The following is a 24,993-nucleotide window of genomic DNA, read 5'->3' as shown; positions in this document are numbered from 1 at the left end:
AAAAGTTCATAAATGAGAATTGTGTGATGCTACATTTAATAATTCAAGTTGAATGCAAATGGTTTGGGATGTTAAGCAAGTATAACATAAATAAAGCAAATCATAGACAACATTAAAATTTTAAACAAAAACAAATTTTATTCTAGAAAACACAATATATACAACAAATGTATTTCATAACATGTTAATCTTATATATTTGTGTCACAGCCTATAGTAAAAAGTATCAATCCCATAAACTAAGGACAAAATGATATCAATTATACATTATTGACTTTGAAAGTAAATATAAATATCCCAATCGCATAAAATTTAGCATACATTACTTACAGCAATGCTTGGGTTTAGCAATTATTTATTCACTATTACTTTTGAAATTCATTATAAATATCCCTTTGGCATAAGATGCAGCATTCTTGTAATAAACAGGTTCATCAAACATGTTTTAAAGTTGTGAAACTAAAATAATTGGCATTAATTGCAGTGGCATGGTCACAACAGAAAAAAAAGAAAAAGTGTACATGACCCGCATGTAACTAAAACACACTGATAAAACAACAGCTCACTTGTTAAGTTGATAACTTATTGGGAATCTACAAATCCCCTTTTCCCCTTCTGCAGTCAGTGTGTTACATTTTATTTTCAGGTCTTGCATCATCATACTATGCTACATTTCTCACAAGTACTGGCCAGCGATTTTGTATTTTAGATGTTAAACAGGTATACAAAGCAGTTTTAGTTGGAATTGATACACTAAAACAGCACTTTCACAACATCAGACACTCTACACAAACAAGATCTATTTCAAATTCAACATAAAACACCCGCCCAGTATGTAGAAATGAGGAAATAAAAATCACATTTACATCCCGTGATTGTAACCTTGCATGTCATGTGACTAACATAAATGAACAGGCAGGAAGAAATGTGGAAAATTGCTTAACCTACTTTCCATTGGTGAAGGCCAAGTGAGAAGGCATACCACCAGACTGTCCTAATTTAAAAAGTAAATGCAGCGGTCGCTTTGAAGAAAAAAACCTTTTAAGCACATAAGAAGGATAAAAAGAAGGGAGTATGACAAAAGTTTCAAAAGTAGGATAATAATAGAGAGGGCGATGGCATGTCGACAGACGTAAATGTGACGTTCAACATTCAGAGACCTTGTACTGAAATAACTTTGAATAATGCAATAGCTTGTTGATCTGCAATGGTTTGATCTGGTTAGGTAACCAGATAGTAGGTGAAGTAAAATTTGCCTGTGCAGTGAAAGAGAATGGACAGAAAATGAAGTTAAAATGGTGTTTTGACCAATAATATACTTATCTCATGGTGAGGACTTTTAAGATAAATAATCTTAGACACCATACTTATATCATCTCAACAATATGATAGCAGTCTTCCTCAATTTGTATGCCCCTTTAAACAGGCATCAAACCATCTATGAAATGTGATCCCTTTTAATACTAATCAACCGTGAAACTGAAAAATTAAACTTGATAAATAGAGGTTACACCTGTAATTGTTTAAATTTATGCTGTAAAATAATATTAAATATATCTTAAATGTAGCAGATATTATACAGTATATTAACTCTACTGAATATTCATATGGCAGTTTCAAAATAATGCAGTTAAAAGAACGTGCAGCAATGTTTCTTGTATTATTGCCACACACTAGCATAGTTTCCCCAGAGTCCAGCAGGTAATGGCCCTCCTGCAGTGAACAGTTTTGTACCAGATGCATCATAGCAATGTGTGTATATGGCATTGGGATATTCTAAATCCATGAAGAAGTCTCGATAGGCATCATCATGACGCTGAAAATAATTTAAAAAAATTGTATGTCATTTGTATAATACATGAAATAAGTAAAACTGAATACTTGCTTCAACTTATGATTTGGGTAGACACAGATGATATGATTATATTCATCTTTTAAAGATGTTACTTGAAATCCTCATCCTAAACATTTACATACACAGATGCAAAACACCATTTGTGTGTGCTTGCTACCAAGACTGACATACTTTGAAGTTTTGTTGTGTTAGTTTACTTGGTTGCATACATAATTTTAATTGACGTAAAGAAGTCGACATATAGAGAGGGTAATGCATATATTCAATTAAGAAAAAAGCTAAGTAATTCATACCAGCCATCCCTTTCCCACATTCAGCATACAGGCATGCCCACAGTTACACTGTAAATATTTGCCTGTCCTAAGATCATAGAACAGCACAGCACCAGCTCCTGTTCCTATGGTTACTACAGATTCATTAAAACTCACTGACCGTATTCCTATATGGAGGTAAAAAAAGACATTCTTTTTATTGATGTATTTGGTCAGCGAAAATCCTTCAATCTTTTGTAGTTTATTAACTAACAAGAACCCATGAAATTTCAATTGCAAGTTGCTGGCAGATCCAGTGTTTTTTATCATTACACCCTTCATCTAATACAATACAACAGAATGCAGAGACTGACTGTGTGTTACTTGCCCCCACCCTTCCTCCCAGGTTATTTTGGTATATAACCATCACTTAGAACTTACCACATCCCCTCTGTCTTGACAATATGGTCAGACTGTTTTTCATAGTTCTAGGATCTATCAGAGTGACATGTGACTGTGACCCAACTGCATACAATGTCCTCTTGTTACAAAAAGACATACATACATTCTCTCTTGTATATGACAATTTTCTGTAATTTTTCTGGAAAAGAAAATATGCCATTAGTTTAATATATGTATTTCTTTTTGCGTTATTTAAGTCTAATATTACTTAATAACTACAACAGACATGGTTTTGGGCTGTAAGAAAAAAGGTAAGATAAAATGGTTCTATGCCTTTATGACAGCTGCTAGATTTTACTGCTTACACAGACATTAACCATGCCAGTGGTCAACCTGGACACTGATTCTTCTCAACTCATCAAACATCTGGGTACATCAAAATACTTTCTAAAATTCTCAAGGCTGCAAAATTTCGAAAGCATGTCTGCTGTCATTGGAAATATTGGTCACTTTCTGAGGAAGGCCATTCAAATGACTCCTCTCTTGTTCATGGAACAATATACATTCCCCCCATTAAAACTGGTTTTGCACCTATTGTCAGTAACTTAGAGCAAGATCGGTTAATCCGAATTTGCAGATGTTGAAAAAATAATAACAAAAGAGCTTTAACCAAATGCTATTAAAATGAAATAATCTCAATCTTTATCTGTATCATAATAAAGTATACTTACTATCTGATGCTCTGAACTTACTTGTGAAAACCTTACTGCATCCCATAGATGTATGTATCCATTTAATGATAATGCTGCTATCTCCTGAAAAGTGTAAAAAAAAACCTTCAAGACAATGATCATGTGAGAATGCATGCTGGGAACCATTTATTGGTCATTAAACAATTGTTTATTTTCATGCATAAAACATTTAAACATCGTGAATAATCACTATATTAAGCTAATGGCAGTCTATAACAATACAGCTAGTGGGGAAGGGTTTAAATGTCATAAATTAGAAACTAAGCTTGCAAACCAAATGATCACTGAAATTTACCTGATCTCTTTTGTTGTATGCCAGTGCCCTCACTTTCTCTGCTCTCCTACACTGCCTCACTGCCACTGGCTTAGAAATTACATATTCTGGCACCTGTAAGCTTTTTAACTTAGAAACACTGCCATCATCATCATCTTTAACCTGCCATAATGCCATTTTACTATCCCTAGATCCTAGAATATATAGAACAAGTAGTTAAACAGGGTTGATAAAGAATTGAAAAGACAGCTTAGTATTATTTACTTTATTAACAGGTGCAATTTGATTACAATTAATATTATTAAATCATATTTTTTTAAAAATTACATCAACCTGAGTATAACTATGTCCATAAACTTTTCTGACACTTGATCTTGACATATCTAAAAACTCACCTCAATTAAGTAAATCGTAATACAGCTGAAGTAAAATCAGCTACAAAAAAGTTTACTTATCAATTTTGGATTTTACCTGTGACTAAAAATTCATCATCTAGCCATTTGATGTCAAATATCCAATCATCATGCCCACACTAGAAAAGACAAACAACAATCGCTGCAAGGTTTAAGCACTGGTAATAGTGCAGGATCTGCACACCAGACTAGTGACAATATTGCATTACAAATTAAAAGGTAGTCTATAATAATAAAAATATTCCATACAAGTTGCTAGTTGTTTGCCTCCATTTACAATTTAGCTCAATTTTCATAATGAACTAAGAGAAAACGTTTTTTTTTCCATAATGTATAGCATCAAGTACATTATGCATGTGCATGAATGTGTTTATGTCAATGTTGAGATTTAAATTATTACCTCTCCTAGGAAAACTGGGTCAAATGTTGGCAACCTGTAAACAGCTAGATCATTTGTGTGATCTGCCCCTGTGGCTATCAGAGTGTTTGATGGATTGATGGCAATACTGTGAATCCCACATGGACAGTCGGCCTCAATACTCTCATCACTACTTTTAAGGCTTGGTATTGTACTCATCTGGCACGTCTGGAGATCCAATACTATTATCTACCAGAAGAAAGAAGTTGGGAAAGGTTAAGCACATTCAAGTATTAGAACAGATATGATATTTATTTAATTCGTTATTTTATAAAAAAATCTATTTTTTCAATCTTGTTCTTTATTTTCAAAAAATGAACTTTTAACCAACTAATACAACAATTCAAATATAAATGGACTACTGGCAAAATTTCAAATGTTGACTTATATTATAGCTGAGAGTTATCAATATTAATATATAAAATTGGAACTCTAACCTTATTGCACTTTGTTCCTACTACTACTTGTCTATCTGACAGCCACTGTGAGGTAAAAACTTTATTTATCGTTCCTAGATTGTATTCCTTTTCTTGAAAAAGTCCTGGCATCTGTTGGGCTAAAAACCTGTTTGTCAAATTATCTGGGTTGCCCTTGTATAAACCCATAGGCCTATATTGGGTGTATCGAAAAATATCCATCTTGAATGTGAATCAGCTGCCTGTAATAATATCTTTCTCTTCAGAAAATTAATACTGGAAAAGAAAAAAATATTACAAATTAACATGCCGTTGTATTAGCAAATAAGACAAAGCTGAATTTTGTGACTTTTCCAGACAATATATATTGATGGTTATACATGAAAATTATCAAACATCGAAATATTTTTGTACCGTTAGCTTACGGCCAACCTGGTCGAAGGCCTTCATCCGACTGATGTGAGTAGATGTTCTCACTTACTGACTGTTAGGTGGTATAGCGGCCAGGACCCTCTTATAAATGTCAGGTAGATCAACCCCTCTCCCCCACCCCCCCATCCCTATTCATGGGTGGCTGGTGATGGCTGATGTTGATAGCCTCTCGTATTTTTCGCGGGACCTAGCGGTCAGTGAGTGTGAACATCTATTCACATCAGTCTGATGAAGGCCTTGGACCAGGTTGGCTGTAAGCTAACAGTACAAAAATATTTCGGCTTGTGTTTGATAATTTTCATGTATGAATCAACTACCAAGCTAATGATCATTTTTGCTCATATATTGATGGTTATTTTAAAAATGTATTTGGTTTCAACATAAAGAACAGAAAATGGTGATCTCTAAACTAAATATACAACTAACTATTGTCTTAACTAAGTTTTTACATTTTGTTAATACTTTGAATCCCAACATGGCTGCTTTCAGTACATTTTACATACATTTACAGTAGCAAAGGTCTCAATTCAGGCCTCAAATTTGCTTGCCTCCAAATAAAAAGTTAGTCCTTAATCATGGAGGCTTGTTCTGCAAAAACATCAGTTCATATTCCTCCCATGAGACTAGCATAAAGGAAATATGCTATGCAGCCAAAGACAATCAACAAAATGCTACTGGCTGATGGATTTGGTTGAAGTAAGCCTGCATAAAATGAAAGAATCTACATTATTACGTACATTCATTTGGTGTTCGTCATTAATAATGGTTATATATATATAAATTTTGATCCTGCCATATTCCATTTCTCCTGAATCTTGACATGGAGCCATTCATCCCAAAGTAAAATCTTGTCATTACATTAAAATTGACTTCAGTACTGAAGGAAACAAATCAGTTTAGAAGATCTGAAGAAATCACCTCATTCAGCAGATACTTTTCTGAAAGAATAGCAGGGGTACAAAAGAAGAAGATGTTTTTTTTTTATTCAGTTCTGTTTTCATAGAAATAACTGCAACTGCTATTCATCATTATTGCAACACAATGCATTTAATGCAAAGATGAAACATTAATGCAGTTTTCTTTCAATGTTGTCACTAGAGTCTTTTATCATTGTTGACCTCTACTGTTCCACAGATTAGGTACCATGGTAGTTGTTACTGTATTCAACTCTCCCAAACTTAGCATGAAATTCATGCATAAGCACTCCTATTGACAATTGACCTCTGCATTGAGCTAACACATGGAAACAATGCTGATGGAAAAGCTGGTTGGTTTTACAGGACTGTGGGAGTTGAGGAGATGAGAGGTAAGATAAAAATTTGAGAGCTCTGGCAATGTGTCTGGTTTGGAAACTGATTCTTCATTTTACATGCACTTTCTGGGGTCTTTCCATTCGAGTGTTAGCTTAGATATTAAAATTGTCAATGGGAGTGTTAGCGCATGAATTTCATACTATCCCAAAATGTGCTTTATAAAAAAAATATAGCAGGGATGTAGCAAATGGTTTGGATTATTTATTACTTTTAGATCAATCTGTGCTATATAATAGAGTAATGTCACAAGAAAATATTTTGAACGGTGCAAGATTCATCTCTCAAAGAGCTGCTGCGTTTCAATAATGCTCAAATGACAATGAAAGATACTGAGTAAGACTATTTGTAGTCTAAACACATATGATATATTAATGGCAAATACGTAGACTTCTATGCTACTCATCAAATCAAGTGGTATCAGAGAAATGCGTCAATTACCTTAAAATATGACTTGCATTTGTACAGAATACTTACATCAAAAACTCTGCTTGTGATTTAACCAATCAGAGAAATATGAAATAATACTATCTCCTCATTTTGGCTAGCGTATTACAGGGACGCAAAAAACTGATGCTTCGGTGACCTGTTGGAAACCACTTCCGTCCAATGTGCGCATGCGTGAAAAGGCCACCAGCTTACTCAAGAAATTCTGAATGGGCGTTCTCTCTCTTCTTGTTACATATGATAAAAGATTATAACTCTTTATTGCAGGGGCCTTACTAGGCCTTTAGAAATTGTACCCACAAATTTTCATAATCCTCGGATCCAAACAGCTTAATTGTAACATTTGGAAAGTCGGGGAAGTCACCGCGGGAGCGTTTAAGCCTAGGCCTACCGTATGCGTGAAAACAGCTGGCGCAAAAGGGCATTATACACAGATTAAAATAAGTTATTTAATGACAGGCTTTTTAAACGGATTAGGCGTTTACTAACAACACCCGCAGATCTTTTAGCACTAAAACCTGTATTTACCACATAATCCACAAATTAACCAGCGCTACCAGAGCGGATCAGTGTTAGTGATAGGTAGGCCTATCGCTTTGTTGGTGCTAAGCAATTGTACGATGTGTTGGTTAATACATGGGCGTTAGTGCTAATATATCTGCGGGTAGTACGTGTAAATAAAGGTTTGATCCGTTTAAAAGACCTCAACGACATGCATCTATGAAGATCTAGGCCCTATTAACTTGAAAGATGTAGGCCTAATATAGGCCTATCCTAGCTTTCGGCTGTGCTATGCCTTCTTCAGGGATTTAACACATAACCAACGTCACGCACCCTAGAAGTATGGTTGTTTACCATGTTTGCCGAAGAAAGCCTAGGGGCCGAAAGCTTGGATAGGATAAAAAATCTTTATAGTAGATCTTCATAGATGCATTATTATGATACCTTTTAATATATAGGCCTATTATAAAGATCAATACGGTAAATTGATATGAATGTTCATAGTAGGCCTATACAGATTAAGTCAGATTACCACTATAACTCTTTATTTGCAGGGACGTAATCAGACCTTTAGAAATTGTACGAATAAATTTTCATAAACCCCAGGTACAAGTCAAATTTACCTTTCTGATTTTCAAAGTTTATGAGCTGTGACTTCTCAGCAGTTCTCCTTTACCAGTCATGGCTGAACATTCAGAACATTGCCCACATTGCATGCTTCAGGTGACACCACGAATGTTGTTCTCTTATAGGTCCAGTAGGTCTGATAGGCGCAGACCTTCCAAATCTCACGGATTTGCCGTGAGAATCACCAATTACGCAAAATTGCAAGCGAATGCTGGATAAATAACTGAAATAACGGTATTGCCGATGTGAGGAACAACATGGCAAGCTCCAGCAACGGGTTTGGATACCTTCCATAGATTTTTTAAGCTTTCATCTGCAAAATTTTCATTAGGAAAGTATATGATTTAAGCTTCTTTCATTGTCTTGCATTACACGCATCTTTCTTAATATTGTGCTTTTTTATTACAAGGGAAGGAAATTAAAATATAGGCCTATCTCCTTTGACAGTGCTATGTTGCAATCCCACTGATAAAAAAGGAACTTCTGACAGTTGGATCCATGGGGTTGGAGCAAAGCGGGGAAATGCCCTTATTTCACCTGCTGAAGAACCCACTTTTAAATTAGCATCTGAAGTACCCATTGCTGTTCTATGCCCCGCCTCCTCTTAGCAAAATCGATCCTGGAACCGCTAGAGTACACGGGAAGTAGGCTATTTTGACACCGTACTTGTGTGGGAAGACGGACATACCCAGTAAGAGAAATCAGCTGGGTAGACAAGTGAAAACAGTTAAATATATTTTGCTTCCGATTCCAAGTAGAAAAGTAGTCCAGCTATAGGCCTGTTGCTCTTCATATTAAGCATAGGCCTACCATGCCCTCCACCAGGGTGGCAGATATTATAGGGAAATCTTGAAAAAGCCATAGAATGAAATGACTGTCTATTTATCTAAAGACATATCTGTGAATATCTTGTGAAAAAATCAATCTGTCACCCTGGTAGAGGGTAGGCCTACCACTACCAAAGACAGCATATAATGTGCACTAAAGCGTGACATATTGATGAAATAACGAAACGATGAAACATTTAAAACTTCAATTGAGAATTGATTATTTTAATAATTTTAATAATTTTAATTCAAAATTCAAATTTGCTAAAAGAAGTATTTATACCTTTCGATTACAGTGGACGGTTGGACCGCCGATAGCCTGAGCGTATGCTAGTGTTTTGAACATGGGGGGGGGGGGAGTCATCTGAAAATGATACAATTGTAACACACAGTCTACAACACAGTTGACAACAAACGGGAATAAAATTTTCTTATTTTCTAATATATATGGTATGAGATGTGACAACGTGTTCGTTGCATACAAATTACGTAACCCAAGAATTAAATGATTATATTATATACTCATGATCAGTATGCACGCAAGCAAGGCTTGCTATTTGCCGATGCCCAGGCAACGTATCCTTTCAGTGCTTGCTACTGTACTCATTGATTATGTATTTATTGATCAAGACCATTAGTGGTTCGAATGATCCTATAAACATTCCATCTGTTAACCGATTATCAATAAGCTTTCAGTTTAATGCTAAACACGCCTGCTTTGGCAACGGGGTTTGAGAAAAAACAGATAAGCAAAGGGAAAACAGGACCTAAATATTTTTTATGAATATCGTACCCCCCAAAAACTCCCAACAGTTTTTCATTGTCAAGAAATCGGCACGGTTTTTACCGGTTTTTACACGTGATGAATTATTGTTTATACCTTTCAATACCGTTGAATATTTTTGTCTCTCTTTTCTGTTTTCAAATGGCCTTTAAAGACCTTAGATCTCAAATGATACATGCTTTTTTAGCAACGCTGTTGCATTAAGTGAAAAGGTAAAGCATTAATGTACCGTTCAGAAGGCTAGTGACATTAGATAAAAAAAGGTGCAAAAAGAGGGAGGAAAATCGTACACTAGTGAAGGGATGGGAATTTAGGTGTTTGACAGAAAAACTGCTGATGGTGCCAGGAATTTCATAATTTGCTCTATCGCCCAAACATTTCTCTATCTCACAACTAATTAACCGACTGTTGCCATTTAGCATTCGAAGATAACATTGTTTGCGATACGACTTCCCATGATATCATAAAGTGAAATTAATAGAAAATCGCATCCCGCAAGATGTATTTCATCTAATTTGTTTGTCGTAGTACTTCACCTATTTATTGTCGTTGTATACGTGATAATGTAGTCTTATACCACAGGAAAATATAAGCAGCTTCCATGTTTCTACATATTATATGAAATCATATCTGTGCTCACTACCAAGGAGCACACACGTGGCCTACGTTATTTAGTCTCAATATATATATATATATATTCGTGATCGTACAGCAAAATCGCGGTGAAACGCAAGGATGGACTAATTGTATGACTCTGTGACATGCGTGGTTACCATGGTTTCCTGGGCTCTATTATCACCTACCAGCACGTGCATAGGCCTATATACGGACGCACCAGGTGCTTAACGCACTTGGTAATTGCATGTGTCATTTGAAGAGGAATCTAATATCGGCAGTGAGAGGCACACACAGCAATATGTAGCATGTTGTCTGTCATCTTGCTCATCAACTGGGTATTATAGCAAGTTCATATTAAAAGATATGAACTATTCAGATTCGTCGGCATATATTCGCAACGGGAAATCTTAGCACTGTTTTTGCCACTGAATGAAAGCAGACGACATAAATTAAATGGCGGACGGCTACGAATTTACTATAACGTTTAAGGGATCTGAAGCCCTCTTCCACGCGGGTGACAAGATTCAAGGTTATGTAACATTGAAATTGACGGATATGTTAGCCATTAAAGGTATGTGGTATACGTAATCTAAGACGGTACTTTCGTACATAACTGATACTGTACTACTGCCGACTGTGGCAATATAATGATTAATGGAAAAGGAAACTCTAGGTCTGTACCTATATTTCTTGTTGACAGCAGAGTCGTCTTCGAACTTCGCGGCGCATTTGACTCATGTGATAAAGTATGATTTTCCAATTTTGTTTTTGTTTTTATGTCGGTCTAAGAAATAAAACTGGCTTAATAACCCCAACAAAATATAATAGTCAAAATGAATGTTTTGCAATTGCCTAGTAAATATTATCTCCATGTACTCTCTCTTTTCTATGTAATATAGGTAATGATCCTCTGTTCATGCTATCAATGTCGATGACTGTCCTTTCTTTGTATTTAGAAATTTCCGTAATGAAAATGGGCAGAAACTATTATGCTATTCGAAGATTGACGAGATTGAGCACTTATTGGCTTACCGGCTGCAGTATTCACGTTAATTATGGAACTCAGAAAATGTAGGCCTTTGGTCATGTTTGAAGCATTTTTGTTCAGTGACATGTAGATTTCTTTGTCAGTTTAATGCGGGTAGTGTAGTATCTACTTTCCTCGATTCCACGATTTTCACGATTCACTGTAAAATGTGCAGTTGCACATCAGCTAGGGAACAAGCAAAAGAATATTCAAAAGGTTATAGTCTTGTTATCAGAATTTGATAAAGATGTACATTAGGTTGAATCAGTCTGCTTTTCGAGTAAAAATGTCAAATTGTGCCATAAAAAAGAGATAGCTGATTTTGCAAAGTATTTTTTTTTTTTTTTTTGCTGGCAAATCAAACGACTTCACAATACATCATACTTAATTGATAATAGTTCGAATTGGTTTGCGCCTTCCACTGATGTACAATACATAGATGCTTCGATCTGATCGTCTTTTTTCATATCTATATGAGCTTTCTTACGTTTGAAACATCTCAGTCTATGTCAGATCATGGAATGGGTATTAGTATAGTCAGAATTACTTCCTCTGGAAGTCAACTGAAGCATTTTGCCAATTGGTTTAATTTGCAAAGTAGGCCTATACCAGACTACGTGATTTATACAGTTTAATATGCATCTTCTTGGACGAATAGGTTAGACAGTTATATCAGCTTATTTGTTGCAATTGCATTGTGATGGAATGTAATGCACTGATTATGGTAGAAACCTCTATGGATGATAATGCGTCAAAATTAAGATAGAATAGACATGGTGAAATATTCAGTATCCATTTTATATCACAGCTATGGTAGTTTATTTTTCGTGAATGCAAAGCAACCATAGTTACCTTGCTAAAACATTTTTGTTCCTCTCGCCCTGTGTTCGGGAGGGCCAATCTTTCTAAGAAAAGTCATTTACACAATAAATTATCCATAGGTATCGAATTAGTTTTATATGGCTATGGGAAAATCTTCTGGAAGGAACAGTCAACTGCTAAAGGAGACAACAGCCAAACGAATTATGAAGCGTCTGAGACTTACCTTGCAGAGCACCTCTGGCTTTGGGGAGATTGTAAGTGTTTTGTGAGCTCTCTCCCTCCCTCTCTCTCTCTCTCTCTCTCATCATGTACTCCTATTCACTTATACACATTCTCCTAGTTTTACTGAGGTTTGGCTTCTGTATTTTCTGTTTCCTAAAATGTGTACTGAATGGAAACGTTAACCTCCAAGGTTGCAATGATATTAGAACTTATTTCAAGTGAAGCTTTACCTGTTATATTCAATATCTCTAATATTTTAATTTCAGCCCCATCGGGTTTTGCAGTCCCCGAAGTTCTCTCCGCTGGTACCCACGATTTTCCATTTAGTTACGAATTGCCATCAGACTTGCCTTGTTCTTTCACTTCACAGCATGGCCGGATCTCCTATAGTGCCAGTGCTATACTCTGGATGCCCAATAACATGAAGTTGAAAACTACAGAACCACTTTTGATCCTAAAAGATCTAGATCTAAGCATGGAGCCATTTGTATTGGTAATGTTATGTATATGCCCCTGCTAACTTAGTATCTTACTTTCGTTTGGTTAAATTGACCATTTATTTTCATAATCATGTCAAAATGTTTTTTTTTCATTTGACAGGGCATTGTTTATCGTTGGAAGATACTCAAAAATTGATAGATGTACTGTTTTGCGAATTTACACAATTTACACACCAACACTATTATTGGTGAAACACAATACAAAGACCGTAGGCGTTAAAACGCAGCAGATCCGATTTTTCAATTTGTTTTCAGACACGATTTTTGTGTGTCATGTTCTGTTCTGTATATGTATTCATTGTCAGGACGGTATCAAAGATGCCAAGGACGTGTCTTGGGAAACGGCGTGCTTTACGTGTAGGCTGATGAAATGTTGTGCAAAAACAGATCGAAACGGGTTCGTGCCAGGAGAGGTCATTCGAGTTTGGGTTCAGGTGGATAATCTCACTTCAACCAGAGTTTACGTGCGAGGATTATCTGTTGAGCTAAAACAGGTAAAAGATAATTCTAGATACTTCTGTTAAATGGCGCGTCAGTTAAATTAAACTTGTAACTGTATTCTGTATTACCTTACAAATTGTAGTTAAAGTCTTTGCCCATACTTTTTGTCAATTTTTGAAACATAATTTCCCTGTAGGCCCCATGTTGTGATATGAGTAACAAATAAGACGAGACAATACTTCAACTGCATCCATTTACTGTCATTATATTATGAACATATACCTATGACTAGAATATCTTTGATATCTGCATTATTCATGCTATGCAATGGCTTATTTATATTTTATGTATCTTGTAGATTTTAATATACGGTACAAATCCATTAAATGTCTGCTCTGCCTCACACAAGACTATAGCAGTAGTGACAAGACACCAGGAAGGACGAAGACAAAAAGTTAAACGCCTGAACAGTTTTGCGTGGAAAAGCGTATTTCTGCGCATCCCACCGCTGCCACCATCACGACTCGATGGCTGTCGATTTCTAAATATAAAATACGAAATAACGGTGCGTACCCAATTTCGAATCCTTTATATTCTCTATATATTACATTTATCATTATTTTTTTTATTTCATTCCAATTCAATTTTTTATTTTCCATTCATTATACAGGGTTACCACTTAATATGGAATATTATTTTTTGGCGAGTAAATTTTCTACAAAATATTTAATTTCTCTCTAACTACTTTAAATCAAAAGCTGAGGTGTCACTCCATGTGTAGCCAGGTGTGTTACCTAATTACCACACAACTCTCGAAACAATTGATGCATGCATTTGCATGTTCTGTGATCAGAAATGTGAGGGGTGGTCTTTTCGGCAATTTCTGCCCTTGTATAAAAACGCATGGGTTTGGCCAATCTTTGGAGTGTATTTAGAGAAGCAACAAAAAGATCGCTCTGAAACTTGATAGGTACCTTAGTGAAGATATGGTTCGACAGCTAAGAAACGCAGCTTACTATGGGATACTTGCTCTCAGAGAAAATGGTCAGAAACAGCCATTGCCAGGTAATTCAACATTTATCAGGAACCGTTTGTGAAGTCTTCCAAAGAAATGCTGCAACAGGGGCACCTACTCCAATACCTCGACCAGGGTGTCTGCGTATTAAACCATGAAGACAGGATCGCCTTCTCCTTAGAGGACGCCGTGCTGGTCGTACAAAGACAACCAGTGTCCTCAGAAAAGAGAGGCAGAATGTCATTCAAACGCCCGTTTCAAGGTCCCACGTGAACAAGAGATTTCTGCAAGCCGGTTATTTTGCACGAAGGCCAGTAGGGAAACCACTGTTAACAGCAGGTCATACACAGCGACGTCTACAATGGGCTGGGGACCACGTGCGTTTGCAGCCAAAACACTGGAATCACGTCGTTTTCGGTAATGAGGCAAGATATGGATTTTTTAGGGTTGATCGTCGAATCCGTTTCCACCGACGTGTACGAGGTGCATAAAACAATGATTGTGTACTGCCTAGGGTGCAAGCAGGGAATGGTAACGTCTCTGTTTGGGGGAGCATTTCATGTCGGTGCCCAGAACCAGTTGGTTTTTCTAGGAGGCAACCTCATTCAGGATTCCTACAGAGACATTCTACAACAAACAATGCTTCGATTGGTAAGAGTCATCTTCAGGAACAACTTTGTGTACCAAGACGACTGCGCAACCCCACCTCGAGGCCGCAGAATCACTGTTTTTCTTCAAAACCAATGGATTCAGCAACTGCCCTGGCCTGCAAACTCACCAGATATGAACCCAATTGAAAATCTGTGGGCGGAAGTAACTCACAGCTTTAATAGCTATGGTCCCCGCCGGTAAATAGTGATGAACTGCGACAGGCAAATATTACTGCGTGGAATGATATCCCCACCCAAACTCTAAAAAACGTGTCACAGGGTATGCCATGTAGGATGAGGGCGCTGCAAGCGGCTGCTGGAGGTCATACCCGCAATTACTAACTTTTCATGATTTACTGTAGTGAGTCCTTTGACTGTGTAACATATCACTGTCCGGAGGCTATCATTTTCTTTAATATCTTATCTTAAAGTTTATACTGACATCAAACTGTTGATATGGTTTTCTGGGGGTGTTCCTTTCTTTTGAATGACATCTTATGTCAGATTTGATATTATTGACCAAAATATCTCACAACAGAAGACTGGATGTTATTATCACTCATTGACATACTTATCTAATGACTCAAGCCCAAAAAATTTTAATCAGCACTCAAAAATAACAATGATAAAAAATATTCCATATTAAGTAGCAACCCTGTAATCTAAATAAAGACGTATAAGTGTATAAACCCCTATCACCAAGTGGGTTTTATGCGGTTAATTCATTTCTGCAAAATATTAGGGCTCACCGATTACCTTACTTTGTCTTAAAGACATATTTCTGTCGTTTACAGAATTGCTCTTTATCGCCTTCATACTAAATCAAACAGTGCCAGCAATAATAACAAAATGCTCTCCTTCATAAGATATGCTGTTTGATCTGTTGTCGTGTATGAACCCACGCATTGCACAGTAGGCATGCTGTGGTGTAAGAAAAGCCAAATGTCATTTCAGCCGTAACAAAGCAGAACATACTGGGCTAAAAGCGACAAAATTCCTCATCTGTAAACACATTTAATTAAAAACGTATGTCTAATGTCAAATTGTTGATTGGAGAAATGTCGCAATACAGTTGTATGTAAATTGATCATCGAAACGGAAGTCGGTGCTTCTTTGACCAAATCTGTTTCTGGGTTTGTAATGATGGAATGAAATAAACGTTTATTATCAATTTTCATAAAGATTCAAATGGCACAGGATATTTCCAGTTTCATTGCATTACTTCGTATAACAGAACCTTAGGCCAACAATCATATCCAAATGAAACTTGTTCCCAGGATACAGTTTATGTTGTTTCAGGTCAAATTCAATGTCCACGGAAAAACGATGCAATTAACATTACCAGTTCTTATTGGGACTTTGCCTCATAGAAATACTGAAATTTACAAGACTGGGATCTTGGCCTATGAAGAAGGTTGGTCTCATTTACCTCATAATCAGAATGCTATGGATTATCTTTCTGCATTGTAAATCAAGGCATAAAAACCAGTATTTTCCACCAACATATACATGTAGTTGTTCTAAAGAAATGTTGCTTGGGAAATTAATCAGACTTACATGCAGTCAGTGCTACATGCAATTTCACTTGCAGGTTTCCATATGCCAGAGGGCCGCGAGGAGCACGAAGTGAAACTGTGCGAGTGTGAAAATGGAGACGTGGATGAAATACACCCTGGTTACCGGCTTCTCCCTCGATACAGAATATACCGTCACATGCGTACCACAAGTAACGACACCCTCATATATAGCCTTGAAAGCAGTCCGCAGCCTTTCCGCAAGCACGAGTCTTGGGTGGAATACGAAAAATGTACAAATCGAGAATCGTTGGTGTAATTCTTCATGGGACTGGCCTTTCGTGTTTTTATTTGGTTTAAGCGTTAGGCTATATTTCCGGTAGTAAATATGTACTTTTTTAGACTTATACTTTTTATATAAGTATAGTGATTATTATTATTTAATATTGTTATAACTGATTTTTGCAAGAGTCTTAAATTTTTCAACAGAATGAAAAGTATTTAAATAACTGGGGATTTTATTTTTCTCTGTCCGGATATTTTGTCCTTCAACACAGTATGTGAAGTATGGCTTTCTCTGTGATACCTTGTTTAACCAAAAGAAATATATGTATGTTTAAATATTTCAAATTCAAAAAAGTTTAGAAGTAATTTAAAAAAAAAAAAACGCTGCTGACACATACAGCATGCGCAGCACCATATTGCTTTTATATAACATTTGTTATTGTTTTATCTCTATCATCTTGTATCATACATCATTGTTGCCTTAATCTATCTTTTAGATAGGATAGCCTACATTAAGTATTAGAAATGCATGTTGAGAGCTTTTAAGAAATCAATTGAAAACTGTGATCACGCATTGAAAGTGCAATGAATGCGTGAAAGCGGATGCTAGACTTCAGCTAATGGAAAAAATGTTAAAACATGTACAGCGTAAGTTATTACTGAGTTTAGAAATGTGTACGTTCACTTGCTTCGTCGTCAGTTTTCCCAGCTCTATTTCCCTTTTTAGTCTGTTCAGAAGGGGATGGGCTGTACCCCCTCGCAGGGATTGCAGGGGATGGTCCACCTCTACACTGTTTTAACAAATTCAGCCAACGGCTTTAGACACAGCGGGTATTCTTTTATTTGCTTTAACATTAAAATATTAAAGTAAAATATTCTATTTGAGGCAAATGAAAAACAAATCGATTTTTTTTTCTGAAATGGGCAGTGCGTTGTCGTGAAATCTAAGAATTCCAACATTAAAACGTCGTTAAAAACAAAAATTTAGACTCTTCTTGTAAATGTTCTTATCAGTTGACATTATTACGTGATTTTGTCACCATTTTGATATATGATTGTCAGGGGAATAAAAATTATTGATTGAACCTGTATTTGCAGAAACCGTTAACTAGTTTAGCAAAACATCTTCGAAATGCAACGAAAACATATTTTAAAGAACATGTTTTATTTTTTTTTCTTCAATACACTGACTTCTTCACAAATTTCTACCCAAATGGATGCTAAGGGAAGATATATATTTGAATACGTTCTTCTATCTTACTGCTTAATACGAGTAGGGTATTTGTATTCTTTCAATAACACGCAAGTGTTAACAGCATGCAGCATCCATATGGTTGTATATTTTTGAAGCATTAGTTTTATGCAGAAATGTAACATTGTGACACACTATTTGCACCGTCTGCCAACAACACGTTATGAGAAGACTATTAAACCTCAAACATAATCCTTTACCGGACATCTTAAAAAACATTTAAGCACACATCTGCTTACAAATGGTAATTAGAGTAGGAAAGATTATTATGATATTCAATTAAGTTTTATAATGCAATCGTTTGCAGGGGCGGATTTAGGCCGTCTTCTGAGTCTTCTGGAAGACGGTCAGATTTTCAAGTTTACATTGGAGGGTATCTAATTTTTTCTGTCGGAAGACGGTCAAAAAATGGAGGATGGATCATCAAATATTATATGGAAGACTGTCAGAAAATATCTCTGGATCCGCCCCTGGTTTGTAATACTCTTAACTGATGTCTAAGTGATTAGTTAAAGTGCATATTTTATGAGCCATGGCTATTTGAATATACAAGGGTTGGTGTTTTAACGGGGCCGTAGCAATAGTCCGAAGGTTCAATGGTCCGAAGGTTCATTGGTCTGAATGTTCACTACAGAACCTTCGGACCAATGAACCCTTGATTAAAAAACCGATGAAAATGTTACCGTTTTTCGGACCAATGAACCTTCGGACTATCGAGACGCCCCCGTTTTAACTGCATCAGAATATACTACAAGTCCATATTAAACATGCATCACAGCCTTTCTCCTTTTTTCTCCGATCTTACGCAGAAAACTCAAAACAGAATCATAAAGCCGGAATTCTTAAAAAAAAATCAAATCAAGGCTAGATATTATCTTGCTTTGGTAGCTCTATCTGCCATTTACAGTATTAATGAAAGATCCCATAGGCTGTCCTCGAAGCAACTACGATGTCCGTTTTGGGGGTCTAGGGGGCACCTTTTCTATGCTGATTGAAAAGTCCTCTGTTCCAGCTGGTTGGTACCTATAATACATAAAATTCACGTTTAATAATTAATCTGCCAGTATGGTTTTGGGATAAAATTATCTATCTAGAAAAAAAGGATTTGCTCGCATGTAAAGAATCAAATTTTATATATATATATATATAAAGAAATTATTTAATAATTTTTAATGGTGATCTATAACTTGACGAACGATGTACTGAAGTCTCGACTTGCGCCAACAAATGAGATTACCAGGACTCACCTGGCGTGTACCACATTCTCGTACTCGTCATCTGGTTCCTCGGATTCTTCAATAGCAGCAGAGTCTGGAATGCTAAGGAAAGTGGTGTGATGGTCATCCTCCCGGGGTGACCTGTCTTGTCCGGCGGGACTTTCACGGGGCGTTGGGCGGGGTTTTCTGCGGGATTTCTGGAAGCGTTGGGTGTTTGTGGCAGCTCGTTTCCTGAACTTGGGAACTGGTGCGGATACCTGGGGGATATATTTAAAGAAAGCATGTTTATGTAAGTCAAATGCCCATTTTGCTTTTCCTGGTGATAGTAATGCTTATATGTGGTAATATTATGTGGCATAAAAATGATTATGTAGGACTTTAATACAGTCACAATCATCACCAAAGATCACTGGCTACGAAGACAAAGAAGACACGGGTTCACATGTACTTATTATAGACATGACGATGACCACAGTGTCAAAGATTGGAACTGAACCGTACAGGGTTTTCATAAACATTGTCGTCCGAAGCGTCGTCCTCGTTGGTGCCATTTGGTGACCCAGACGACATAGGGACATAGCTCGTCGTAAGTACTTCTTTGCTTTCACCATTTTCTTTCTGCCTCAGTCCTTTGTTGCTTATGCGCAAGGCTTTCCGGTTCACGTCGTCTTGATCGGGATCTAAGGATAGAAAATTCCTCAACATGCATTCCAATTCTCGTTTCACTTTCAGCTAAAACTTTTCAAGTCATAAAATAATTGCTTAACATAATAATTTCGCTTTAAGAATAATTTCACTTTCAATACAAACGTAAAATACAGATAAACATGTATGGATTTTATCGCATCTTTGGATGTCGTGTAATTAAAGGATAATTTGAAGAACATCTATTTTCTTAATTTTACACATCTGCATTAAAAGGGGTAAAGTTTCAATTTACATTTTGAAAGAGGGTCTCCTTGAAATATGTAGGCTTTCCAAAGTATAGGAGGGTAAATTTTACAAATGTCTACAGTCGTGTATAAATATATTCTAATTGTCTTCGAAAAATGCCGTAACACTTTTTATTAACAATTTTACAGTACCAGAATCTGTTATTTCCAAAAATGTAAAAATGTGACCACTCCCTCAATTTCTAGCAGAATATTTCTCACTACTACTAACCAGCATAATATTCTTCCCAATCTTGCAAAACGTCAACTCCAAAAAACGTTGATATTTCACTCGGGAACCTTAAGTCCATGAACAGTATTATCATGGAGAAGACGATACTGAGAACTCCTGTAAATGAAAAAGAATCCAGGTAAATCCGGGTCTGTAAATGTATCATGTTCACTCACTTTCATTTGTGTTTGTAAAAGGGTCAAGTTTTTTTAAAAACTAAATTTCGTTGAATTTGTGACTGCTGAAAACGATTCTTTGATAAAGGGTGAAACTTAATCAACATTTTACAAACACCAGTGCATTTTTAGATTGCTATGTTAGATTGCTATGCAATGCTAATAAACTGTATTTCTGACAAAAAAGGACCAGCACCAGAATGCATTTTAATAGTACGAATTTTGAATATCTCACTTTTCCCGCTTCGCTTACCTGTTATCAAACAAAGCCAAAAACACCATCCATAGTGAAACTCCATCACTGCCTCCTCCCAAGGTATCACAAGTTCTGTAGGGTTTCGTATACTGGCGTAAAGGATGTTGGCCAAGACCATGCAGCTTCCCGTAAAGAACAGAAAATAGCTGCCGTACCGAATGACCATGAAGAACAAGATGTTACAAATGATCCACAGAGGAAACGCTAACCTGGTGAACAGAAAAAAATATTTTTAGATAATATTAATTTTTTTCTTAAAATAATGTTATTTGAATCTCTCTCTCTCTCTCTCTCACAGACTTCAATCGAACTTAATTGGAGTGCACATACAAGATAACCTAACTATGTGGAAATCTCTCTTACACCTGAGGGCGAGTTAAATTGGAAAACCAATTAGATACTTACCAGAGCATGATATGACTATAAAAGCCCGCCTGTCTGTAGTGTCGCCCCCACCGTATTCCTTCCCCGTCCAGAGTGAAGTACTCGGCCACCCATAAGATGGGATAGGGTAGACCACGGTACTGACCACGGCGGAACTCACGCTGTACCAAGCCAGCTGAATATATATTGATAAGGTCTCCATCAATTGAATGGTTAAAAGGAAACTCTAAGGAAAAGTATTTCATTTAACAGTAATATACATGTAGTAACGGAAGAGTGAAGTTACTCTGTCATTCTGCTATTCATTGCGTCTGCACTCCTGAAATATTTTTACTAAATAAAAATAATAATAACATTTGACATACTGCATAAACTTACAATATGGCCCAAATCCAAATCGTCCTTGTTGCCACCCAGGTTCTTCATCCCAGTGGAACCGCTCGTTGTAGTTAATTGTCTCGCTCACTTGATTTTCCGGAGTTCCTACAAATAATAAGTAAAACAATATAACAGTTTTCTCGTTGACGAATATCTGCAAGTGCCATTTCACGTGTTTCTTTCTTTTAAAATATTATTTAGAAATAATTCAAAATTGTCCAATGTTTTTAACAGTATGTGATTCAATACAACGATAGTCTTTATTTAACTTTTAAATGCTAAAATCAAAACTTCTTTCTGGTGTAGGGTTACGGGATCCTTATTAGCTGACGATTTCTAATTAAAGGTTTCGTTCACTTAATTTCCACGTCAACCCCACACGAAATGTTAGGTAAGGTATGTGACAAGAATTTTTAGCTCCTTTCTAAGAACTTGTCTCCTGATCTGCTCACCGTCGCACCTGTCACAATGTCACCTACCTTTTAATGTGATATTGACACTTCTTAGTCCTATGGCGACCTTAATGCTAGCGTTTATCTCGTGGTTAATGCCGGCACGGTACTGGGTCTTAGTGTGGACCTCGGATAACTCCCATTCTTGCCCAAAGTTAGCCACTACGAAAGATAAAAACACGTGGTCTTCAATAAAATAAAGTTTTAATGATAAAGTTTTTGACAATTTGTTTTACATCTAATAGGGTGTTCAAAATTAATGTATGGATAGCGAATATGCAGAAAAAGAGTTATTTTCAGGTGAATATACGGTACAACATTCGATACACCAGGAAGTGCTAAAAGTGATCTTGCTATCGATGTCCAGTGTACCTTCCGATTTAGCTTAAAATAAGCATATTGGCCAGTATTTCCTCCTTTCACTAAATGTCTTCAGATAGCCCTATACGTGTACCGACTTCCAAAGGTCATCAGTAATAGCAGGGCACAATATTCAGTAAGAGGCATCAAAATATTGATAAATGGCAGTTTGCCAAAGAGAAACCCTGACTCAATGTCACGCTGAGGAAGAGACGAAACAAAAAGGGGAATGCCAGTGTCATGTTCCAAGAAGCGGCGCATTAAATTTAGGAGGTCAAACTCTACTTCACTTCATTTGTAGGGAAATTCCAATCGTAAATTTCCCGGAAGCATAAGGGGAGGGAAAATGGGATGGGAGCTTAAGCATGCGATGGTCTGTGTTCACTATAAAAAAGAAAGGGATTCTGATACCTAATGGTATAAATTGATGTAATCTTTTTTTTTTTTTCAATTATTAATTCAGGCAGTTTTTGTTTCAGGTGTCAACGTTGTGTCACAAATACGGAATAATTGCATGAGTGTAAGGATGTAAAGTGCGCGGGTGAACATAACGCGGTACCCTTACACCGGGCCTTAGTGGATTTCCATTTACATGTACTTCGCATTGTCATGCGTGCAATATTCAGTCATCAAAAATGAATGATATTGATTGAATAAAATGCTTCCAAAGTGAGTCGTTTAATTTCACCTTGTCATTGAAGACGTCAGAAGGCGCCGCATAAGGTTTCAGTCATTTGTCAATGAAAGTATTTAGAAGAGATAAGAACTCAATAGATTAACACATGATGAGTCATGTGATTAAAAAGGATACACTGACAGACTTCAAGCTTACGGTTTGGTAATATACAGCACTAGTGTAATGAATGTGCACAATTGACGCTTCATTTACGCAACGTAAGTTATGACGTTAACACTTTACATTGCAGTGACTGCACCGTACATGCCGTAGGTTGATAAATCACAACAATAAAATCATCCATGCAAAAGTCAGATGGAATCAATCTGACACGTATCTTTCTCAACGTTTACCAACACACTGCACCAACCGATATGATTGCGTTACAATAATTGCCATTGAAAAAAAAAACATAAAAAACAACTGGAAAAATCAAGTATATAGTTAAAGGGAAAAAACTCACATACTTGGCCCCTTTGAATGAAAAAGATATCTATTTGCAACCTTAAATAAACAATGAATAAATAACTTCGATTCAGATTTGATCAGTCAATACATTATCCATGATTGTCAAATTAAGTAGACCAAGCCACACATGATGAACCTAATCAAAGAATGGGTCTATACGTTTCTGCGTGATTGATCAAACAACCTCGATGCTACTTACATATAATAATTGATCCTATCCAAAGACTCACGACAACTCGTACAAAGTAGAAGATTCTCTGCAAGAAAAAATAAAGACAATAATTCAGACTAATTAAAGAAATGAGTTCAAACAATGTTCAAAGGTTTCGTTGAGGCTAGGGTGTATCTTCAGTATCTTGGGAGAGGGCACGCCACACATATATCGGATATTATACATGTGATAAGCCTATCTAAAATTATTTAATCTCCAGGGGCGGATCCAGAGATATTTTCTGACAGTCTTCCAAATTATCTTTGTTGATCCATCTTCCATTTTTGACCGTCTTCCGACAGAAAACATTAGATGGCTAACAATGTAAACTTGAATATCTGACCGTCTTCCAGAAGACCCAGAAGATGGCCTAAATCCGCCCCTGATCTCTGTACTATGCACACATAAGACAAGTCACCTTGCATTATATTGTAAATCTTTCATGTAAAAAAGGCGATGGAAGAAATAAATTATACTGGAATTGTCAAACTTACTTCTTTGTGCCTGACGCCCGGGAGAATAATGAGGAGCGAGAAAGCAAGTATGGCAATAGCATAGATGAAACCAGCTTCCAAAACGTCGGCCGTCACTGGCGTTTTCAGCGGGCCGTACAACGTTGGGCCGGATTTGTTGCGGAATGTGTCGAAGAGGCCTGGCGTCCATGCCCTTGATATAACAGGTTCTTTGCTCTCGATGATGCCCATAGTCGCTCTCCTTATTTAATCCGCTCTAGTCGCAGTTCTTAACGTTGGTGTTTATACTCTGCACAGGAATTATTGCGTTATAAAGAGTGTCTGCTGCTCCTCAAGGTTTGATGGTTGAGCCTAGGCTGGTCGTTACGTCGCTAAAATCTCTAACCATACCCGGATCTTAGTAAGTGACTGGTGCGAGGGCTTTCCTTTCTCCGCTTTCCGCTCCGACTACCCTTTAGAAGGCGCAGGAATACACTTAAAGTAGAATGAAACTTACAGGCGTCTGTAAATAGAGAGTGGCGTTATATTAGGGGAGGGGAGAGGGGAGAATCTAATTCACATATTTTATCCAATAGCCCGCCCTTAACCACTAAAATAACCTGGTTTAGTTTGAAATTTATACGGAGAGGACCTATTTTATCACCTTATGAATAGTTTTTTCTTTACCTTTTGGCGACTTGTTTTATATTAAATGCAAATTTAACTTATTTCGAAATTTTAAGGG

General features: G+C 36.7%; 3 protein-coding genes across 7 annotated transcripts; 1 reads left to right on the top strand and 2 right to left on the bottom strand.

Moving 5' to 3' along the window:
• Positions 1–112: 112 nt before the first annotated feature.
• Positions 113–7,174, bottom strand: LOC106150462 (DDB1- and CUL4-associated factor 12). 4 transcript variants are annotated; one of them, XM_013523300.2, is made up of 10 exons: positions 7,000–7,174; positions 5,716–5,914; positions 4,802–5,056; positions 4,347–4,553; positions 4,005–4,065; positions 3,555–3,727; positions 3,260–3,322; positions 2,547–2,706; positions 2,148–2,293; positions 113–1,815 (listed from the first exon to the last, which is right to left on the bottom strand). In XM_013523300.2, exons 3-10 carry the CDS (start codon positions 5,000–5,002, stop codon positions 1,660–1,662), a joined length of 1,167 nt encoding a protein of 388 aa, XP_013378754.1. In that variant the 5' UTR covers positions 5,003–5,056; positions 5,716–5,914; positions 7,000–7,174; the 3' UTR covers positions 113–1,659. The 4 variants fall into 4 exon arrangements, with proteins under 4 accessions (XP_013378754.1, XP_013378753.1, XP_013378756.1 ...); XM_013523299.2 differs by having other exon boundaries at positions 5,761–5,914; XM_013523302.2 differs by having other exon boundaries at positions 5,761–5,914; positions 6,964–7,134.
• Positions 7,175–10,474: 3,300 nt separating this feature from the next.
• On the top strand, positions 10,475–17,629 carry LOC106150426 (arrestin domain-containing protein 2). Of its 2 annotated transcripts, XM_013523224.3 has the most exons (7): positions 10,475–10,897; positions 12,295–12,429; positions 12,664–12,890; positions 13,203–13,391; positions 13,697–13,903; positions 16,303–16,417; positions 16,595–17,629. In XM_013523224.3, exons 1-7 carry the CDS (start codon positions 10,780–10,782, stop codon positions 16,834–16,836), a joined length of 1,233 nt encoding a protein of 410 aa, XP_013378678.2. In that variant the 5' UTR covers positions 10,475–10,779; the 3' UTR covers positions 16,837–17,629. The 2 variants fall into 2 exon arrangements, with proteins under 2 accessions (XP_013378678.2, XP_086857922.1); XM_087001796.1 differs by lacking the exon at positions 10,475–10,897 and having other exon boundaries at positions 12,317–12,429; positions 12,768–12,890.
• A 1,271-nt stretch (positions 17,630–18,900) lies between these two features.
• Positions 18,901–24,731, bottom strand: LOC106168793 (dual oxidase maturation factor 1). The gene is made up of 10 exons (XM_013547980.3): positions 24,291–24,731; positions 23,785–23,842; positions 22,109–22,243; positions 21,630–21,734; positions 21,273–21,426; positions 20,865–21,076; positions 20,436–20,552; positions 19,773–19,951; positions 19,302–19,528; positions 18,901–19,077 (listed from the first exon to the last, which is right to left on the bottom strand). Exons 1-10 carry the CDS (start codon positions 24,498–24,500, stop codon positions 18,999–19,001), a joined length of 1,476 nt encoding a protein of 491 aa, XP_013403434.3. The 5' UTR covers positions 24,501–24,731; the 3' UTR covers positions 18,901–18,998.
• Positions 24,732–24,993: the final 262 nt, after the last annotated feature.

Source organism: Lingula anatina, chromosome 1 (assembly GCF_051362555.1).
Source record: "Lingula anatina isolate TDL-2025a chromosome 1, LinAna3.0, whole genome shotgun sequence".
Lineage (NCBI taxonomy): Eukaryota > Metazoa > Brachiopoda > Lingulata > Lingulida > Lingulidae > Lingula > Lingula anatina.
Note: the sequence above shows the minus strand (reverse complement) of the source record. Positions and strands in the feature narration are given on the sequence as shown.

Coding starts and splice junctions, on each gene's coding strand:
- LOC106150462 (XM_013523300.2), bottom strand. CDS start 5,002: ATGGATATTTTTCGATACACCCAATATAGGCCTATGGGTTTATACAAG. Junction 3,323..3,554: donor CATACAACAAAAGAGATCAG/GTAAATTTCAGT, acceptor TACACTTTTCAG/GAGATAGCAGCATTATCATT. Junction 2,707..3,259: donor ATGCAGTAAGGTTTTCACAA/GTAAGTTCAGAG, acceptor TTTCTTTTCCAG/AAAAATTACAGAAAATTGTC.
- LOC106150426 (XM_013523224.3), top strand. CDS start 10,780: ATGGCGGACGGCTACGAATTTACTATAACGTTTAAGGGATCTGAAGCC. Junction 12,430..12,663: donor CCTCTGGCTTTGGGGAGATT/GTAAGTGTTTTG, acceptor TTTTAATTTCAG/CCCCATCGGGTTTTGCAGTC. Junction 13,904..16,302: donor ATATAAAATACGAAATAACG/GTGCGTACCCAA, acceptor ATGTTGTTTCAG/GTCAAATTCAATGTCCACGG.
- LOC106168793 (XM_013547980.3), bottom strand. CDS start 24,500: ATGGGCATCATCGAGAGCAAAGAACCTGTTATATCAAGGGCATGGACG. Junction 21,077..21,272: donor TATAGTCATATCATGCTCTG/GTAAGTATCTAA, acceptor TCTGTTCACCAG/GTTAGCGTTTCCTCTGTGGA. Junction 19,952..20,435: donor TTGGGAAGAATATTATGCTG/GTTAGTAGTAGT, acceptor TTCTATCCTTAG/ATCCCGATCAAGACGACGTG.